At 48.8% G+C, this 6,857-nt stretch overlaps 1 protein-coding gene across 1 annotated transcript in view; it reads left to right on the top strand.

Annotated features, from left to right (window-relative positions):
• The first annotated feature begins 4,534 nt into the window (after positions 1-4,534).
• LOC126494045 (uncharacterized) overlaps positions 4,535-6,857 on the top strand; it is a 15,316-nt gene continuing 12,993 nt past the window's right edge. Inside the window, exons 1-2 of the mRNA XM_050131251.1 lie at positions 4,535-4,600; positions 4,867-5,061. Of these exons, the coding sequence (XP_049987208.1) occupies positions 4,535-4,600; positions 4,867-5,061 (261 nt within the window). The remainder of the gene's footprint in view (positions 4,601-4,866; positions 5,062-6,857) is intronic.

The raw sequence follows: 6,857 nt of genomic DNA, 5'->3' as shown, positions 1-6,857 counted from the left end.
CCTCCTGCCTCCACTTCTCACCCACTGACAAATGTTCATCAAGGATACAGGGATGAAAATGGAGTATGGAACAATATGAAGTCCCTACCATCCTGGCCAGCATGGCCTGAGGGGTGAGAACCTGACAGGTAACCAGAGCCTAGTGGGTGTTAGAAGCAGAGGAAAACATGGTACCAACAGGGGCTGTAGCTGCAGCCTTGGAGACCGGCCACGAAGCAAGAGGAGCAAGACACATGCTTCTTCTGTTCTCGGATCCCAAGGCAAGTGTCTTTGCTCCAAGATCCACTCAGGCAATGCAGCCAGCTCAAAGAGATCCAGCTCAGATGAGAATGCCTGCTACAGCTCAGAAAGGACAGGAAAGGTGTGGTGTGGACCTCTGCAAGGCACAAACGAGGATCAGAATAGCCAGTGTTTAAGCGACACATGCACTTTGTCTGTCCATGTGTGGACTCAACCAGGACTGCGTTTAAGCCTGGAACTGTCACTGTGGCTGTCCCCATGCTGGGGAGTGCCAAAGATGGGACAATCTGATTAGGGACAGCATTCCTTGACAGCAAAGCTCACCTATGACCCCTCAGCGCAAGGACCCTCCTTGTGCACTCTGTCACCTCCTGAGGCAAGAGAAGGACTGGGAAAATGAACTTAGGGCTCTCATGTCATTGTGGAAGCTCATAGTCGGGAACATTAGGGGTTTCCCAGAGATGAGAGCGTGGGCCTACATCAGCACGACGGGAAACCATGCCATGAATTGCGGGCCGCCCAGCCACTTCTGCCAGGGCTGTGAGGCTGGGGTGAAAGGGACAGGAAAGAGACTGTGTAGGGGAAGGATGTGGTTGAGTTTTTCTTTTAGAGAACAGCGTGTTATCTTTTGGGTCGAGAAAATTATAGGGGATTGATAAATTTACTAGAACAGCAAGAATCACGCCGATTTTTTTTTCAGCTTTAAGTAAGGACATTCTTCTCCCAGAATATCCTTCTTAGCTGTAAAGGACCTCAGGGAAGCTTGGGGGCCAACTAGATACATAGAAGTGACTTCTGGCAAGAGTTAACAGCTACTAGGATGGCGGCAGTCCTTGGGTGACTGCAGTGACAGCTCACGAGAACATCTGTCTGCTCTCGGGCCCCAAGAGAGGGTTTCTTTCTCACCTGTAGCCCAGGCCCATAGCTGCTCTAGACCCGGGGGTGGGGGGGCACTAGGATGAGGATTCCCCAGCTTGTGGGACTTTAAGGACCATATCACCATTTGGGGGCAAGGAGGCGGATTAAATTCCAAAGGCTGGGGACCACATCTTTTGGCTCAAGATCAGTCTCCAGATGACTCTGTGGGGCCTGGCCAAGGACATTGGGCCCTCGCCTTCAACCTCACGCCACTGGTAAACATCGTTCTTCCCAGAGATTCTACTTGTTTACTTACCCTGTGGCCTATATGTTCCCTTGACCTAGAGGAACACCCCCCCCCCCAAGAAATCTGTCCCCAAAATTGCACCTTAAGTGTCTCTGGTCTCCACAGGAAGGACCAGGCCACGATGGGGTTAGAGACCCAGGTCAGTGTGGCCATATGGGGGCGAAGGATGTTGAACTCAACACCCCATAGACTCTGCTTGAGCCCGCAGGCTAGAGGAACACAGGAAAGATGGACCCAGGCATCAGGGACCAAGCTGTCCAGTTCCCTCCTGACTTCCTAGGGACTTCTGGAGCCTGTGAGTCTGGCATGAAGCCTTTGGTCAGACCTTTGCTCCACTCGTGTAAGCAGGAGAGGATGGTGACCTTAGGCAGGGGCCTAAGTGCAGATGGGTAGCTACCACCCGGTCCTCCCTAGCTCCATATCCGAGACACTACAAGCTCAGCCTAGAGTTTGTCAGCAATCCCGGTCAGCAGAGAAATCCACAGTAAACAAGTAACCTGAACTTAGAGATTCCGACCCAGTGCCAGCTCCGCCTAGCCCCAGTTCCAGATGTTCCTGTTGCAGACGCTGCTGCCCAGAGGCACCAGGTGCAGAAGAACCTTCGGCTTTCCGTTTCCTAGACTCGCTGGGGTAGATTTAGGTCTGCCTCCCACCCCACCCCGGGTGCAATTACACAGCTCACCTGCCATAGTGGTAATCAGTAATCGGCCCAATTAGTCTAACTGCTGGTGCTGGCAGGAAGGAACCCACCCACACAACACTGCTGAGAGACTTTCTTCCATAGCTGTTTGCCTATCTATACCGAGTGTCACCGCTGCGGCGCACTGGGAGAACTCTGTGCACCCCGCTCCTGGTGACCCTGATCCCCGTTCCTAGCGGAGGAGGTAGATAGAACTGTGGAAAGTCAGGCAGAGTGCACGTGTGGTCTCCGCTAGGCTCCAGGCCCGCCTCAGCGCTGTTCTCAAGCAGCGAGTGACACGGGTAATGGCGATAGGGCAGTGAAAGGTCTAGACTGAGCTCAGCAGCCCCCAGAGATCTGAGGTCCAGTAAAATAAAGGGTCTTGAAATTCAGCCATATGCCTCCGGCGCTGAGGACAGGGTGGGGGTGAGGAGTGAGGGTGGGGGCAGCTCATCATTCCTGATGCCTTGCTCCCCGTGGGGAATGTGCCCCCCTGTAACCAGCAAAGTCCCTCTAGGCTTGCTTCTAAGCAGAACAGGCTGGACGGTTAGCTAACATAAAGGATGGGGTCACCTCAAGGGAAGATGTGCCTGGTTGCTGTTTTAGGAGGCTGAGGCAGGAGGATGTGAGGCCAGCCTGAGTTAGCAGTTAGTTCTAGGCAAGTCTGGTTTATATAACAAGATCTTGTATCAAACACACACACACACACACACACACACACACACTATAAAATTGTAGCTACTATAAAAACTCTTTTTGTTTTTTTGTTTTGTTTTGTTTTGTTTTGGTTTGGTTTTTTTTTTTTTTGTTTTTCAAGACAGGGTTTCTTTATGTAGCCCTGGCTATCTTGGAACTTGCTCTGTAGACCAGATCCACCTGCCTCTGTCTCCCGAGTGCTGGGATTAAAGGCGTGTGCCACCACTACCTGGCTGGAAACTATTTTAAAATATATTTTAAAATGTGTTTATGTTAAGTATAAATAGGAGTAAATTCTAGTGTACATCAACGAGTCAGAAAAGATAATAAATTTCAAAGCTGGTTTCCGAGATAAACTTTAAAAAGCAGCAAGGTTTGTTTAGGAAGGAAAAGAAAGACATGGAGGGAGACACTCAGCCAAGGAGGGAGTCTTAGTCAGGGTTTCCATGGCTGTAATGGAACACTATGACCACATCACTGAAGGAAGTCAAGACAGGAAGAACTCAAGCAGAGCAGGAACCTGGAGGCAGGAGCTGATGCAGAGGCCATGGAGGGGTGTTGCTTACTGGCTTGCTCCCCATGGCTTGCTTTGCCTGCTCTCTTACAGAACCAAGCGCTGCTCACCATGGGCTGGGCCCTCCTCCATGGATCACTAATTGAGAAAACGCCTTACAGCTGGATCTCATGGAGGCATTTCCTCAGCCAAGGCTCCTTCCTCTGATGACTCTAGCTTGTGTCAAGTTGACACACAAAACCAGCCAGTACAGAAGGCTACCACCAGAGGGAGACAGTCAAGGATGGCTGCCATCCGATACCAGCTGCCATCGGATACCGGCTGCCTTTCCTTTTTGCATCAGGACTCTGTCTTCTTAACCTGAGAGCTTCAAGGCTGGCAGCCTGGCACACAACAGGTACTGTGGCAACAACCCTTCATGAGCAGGCAGTCCATGGCCCTAAGACTGGAGCACACAAACTGTGTATTGCTGCTACTCATGTTTGCAAAGGGCCGAAGTTTAAGGACAGTTAAAAATGATAATCAATCTTCTCCTTATAGTAGTTTTTTTCCTTTTACCTGGGTGAGATTTGCTTGAATTAGAGAGAAGAAAGGGGGGCTATTGGGCTGGAGAGGTGGCTCAGAGGTTAAGAACATTGCCTGCGCTTCCAAAGGTCCCGAGTTCAATTCCTAGCATCCACATGGTGGCTCACAACCATCTGTAATGTGGTCTGGTGCCCTCTTCTGGCCTGCACACATACACACAGACAGAATATTGTATACATAATAAATAAATATTTTTTTTAAAAAGAAAGGGGGGCTATAACTGCAGAGGGAGAGTGGTTATTTCCCAGTACATACACGCTTTAGTTTGTATGATATTTAATATGTATAGTAAATTCATTTCCCCTAAGTGTCCCTAGGAATATCTGATGGGCCTGGAGCTTGGCTTGTGTCTCTTCCAGTCACAGCAGGGGTTCTCTGTCCCACACCCGAGTGTCACGATCCACTGTGGTTAGCGACATGAAGGAGATTGGAGATAATGACAGCTGTGCCCAAACTTCTAAATGGTCAACAGAGGCAGAGTTGCCTCATTTTCACCTCAGCCTATGAAAACCAAAAGAACTAGTCCCAGTTTTCACGAACACACCCAAGTAGGTCGAGAACAAGCTCCGAAGTCAGCAGAGCTGGCAGGGGGCCTGCTGAGAAAAGAAGCGACAAGGATGGGGTTTCAGGACAGTGGAGTCTTGGACCTCCAAAAATGCTGCCCTTTGCAGACGAGGAGGCCGCAGCTGTTGGGGCTCCTCTCTTCACCTTGTCCTCTAGGGTGAGATTACTCGAGTTCATACAGGGGTTGTGTTCCTAAAATAAGGAATTACTAAGGGAGGGTTGACCAGGCAGAGGGCATTGGGGCATGAGGGTACTGGACATCCTTGGACACAAACAGAAGAAAAACTATATACCACAAGGTTCCCACTCTGGGCCAGCCCCCCAGCCTGTGGTGAGCAAAAGGGAGAAGCCACAGTTGGGAGAGGGAGGAATGTGTCCTGATGTCCCAGCACAGCTGGGAGCCATGTGGCGTCTCTGGGCCAGGGCCAGCAGCATAGGCAGACTAGCAATCAGAGGGTGGAGGGAGAGACACAGAGCATCTGGCTTCTGCAAATAACAGCTTCCCGGAAACTGCTCCCCACGAGCATCTCTAGAACAAAAGCAAGGACTCAAGCTGGCATCCTTCAATCAGTCCCTTCCATCTGCCAGGTCAGCATCACCTGCCGCGAGCCTTTGAAGGTGAGCCCAGCAACCCCCGGACAAAACTAACAAACACGTATGGGCACTGTACAGTGTCAGGGCTTTCAGATATGCTGCCTCCCGTGAACCTTATGATAACCACTAGGAAGTGTATATTTAAAACTTTCTGTTTTGCAGAAGAATGAAGTGTGGCTCAGAAAAGATAAACAGCGACCGGACTGGGGACTTCTAACCCAGACCCACCTCGCTTCCAGTCTTTGCTTCTTGAGGTGTGGTCCGTGCCTCAGCAACACTGGCCCGCCCTGGGGTCTTGTGAGAAAGACAGAGTCTTAGACCATGTAAACCAGAATCTGTGTTTTAACAAGATCCCCGAGAAGCTGTGTTTTCTACGCATTTTGATGTTTGAGAAGCAGTATTTACCTTGGTATTGCAATTCAGTCTGATAGTAAACATGGCCACCCTTACAGGCACATATTAACAGAGAAGGAAACAATAGTAGATGTGACAACAGCCTTTTCCAGCTGGCCCACCTTTCTATATTCTTCTTCTTCCTCCTCTTCCTCTTCTTCTTCTTCTTCCTTCTTTCTTCTTCTTCCTCTTCTTTTCTTCTTCTTCTTCTGATAGTTTTATTGAGCAATATATTTTTCTCTGCTCCCTCCCTTGACCTTCCCATCTTTTACATCCATGGTGAGATCACATGGTCACCAGCCCGGTATGAGAGATAAAGCATGATAACCTGAGGACAATCACTGAGCTGGTTATAAATATGTATTAGATGTAATAATATGTGGGGTGATATACTTAATAGTAAGGTATGGAGTGAGTGATATCTTCAAATCTGTAAGGAGGTGAACATGATAAAAACATGCCTGTCCAGCACACATCCAGGGCTTCAACCATCTTCAGCTTGATTTTCTAACTATAGGTAGCCAAACCAAGTAATTCAAGCCATGATAGAGTTCTATTCCTACACATTCTGCTTTGGGTGTCTTCATTTACAGAGTTAACCAGACACTTGCCCAACCTCTCTCGTTCATGTCTTACATAGGGGAAATATTTGCTCGTGTGTGAACACATACTTCCGTATGTAGCGTATTTTTTATGTGTAGAAAGTCCCTGCAGCGTCCCTGGAGTGTCTGAGGGGACTGGCACTGGGTCTGTCTCTCTAGTGGTTACTTGTGGATGTAACTTTCTGCTCCCACGAAAACTTCTCTTCTATGTGTCTTGCCTCTCGCGCTAGTTCCTCTCTGCACTTGCTTTGGCTCAAATGTACGATTCATCCATATTTCTTGCTAATATTTTGGAAGCATTATTGACTGGGGTTGATGGATGTCTATTGTCTGTGGAAGCAACTGAGGGCGATTTCTGGCTGCACAGAACAGATCAAAATTCTTTGTTATCAGAATCTTTATCCCTGAAAGTATGAAATCTGTTTTCTCTTTGCATGTTCCCCCACATTCTTCTACCAGTGCTCAAGCCTTCTTCCACAAGGAACTCCTTCCAATCCCTCCCCCAGTTCCTATCCCAATCATCTTGTCATCTCATCCCCCTCAAAGGTCACCTTCTCCAACCAGAATGGCTGTCATAATATCCATTCAACAAGGGTGAACTTTCTCCACCAGAAGGCACTGGATCTTTTTCTGACTGTATTAGGGTTTTCTGAAGGAACAGAAGTGATAGAATGAGTGTGTGTGTGTGTGTATGTGTGTGTGTGTGTTGGTTGGTTGGTTTGAACAAGAATGGTCCCATAGGCTCAAAGAGTCATAGTTACAGTCACCAAGGAATGGCACTATTTGAAAGGACTAGGAGGTGTGGGCTTATTGGAGTGGGTGTGG

Source organism: Alexandromys fortis, unplaced genomic scaffold (genome assembly GCF_014885135.2).
Source record: "Alexandromys fortis isolate MF-2015 unplaced genomic scaffold, M_Fortis_MF-2015_v1.1 scaffold_28, whole genome shotgun sequence".
Taxonomy (NCBI): Eukaryota; Metazoa; Chordata; class Mammalia; order Rodentia; family Cricetidae; genus Alexandromys; species Alexandromys fortis.
The sequence above is the reverse complement of the archived record's forward strand: the minus strand, read 5'-3'. Positions and strand labels throughout refer to the sequence as shown.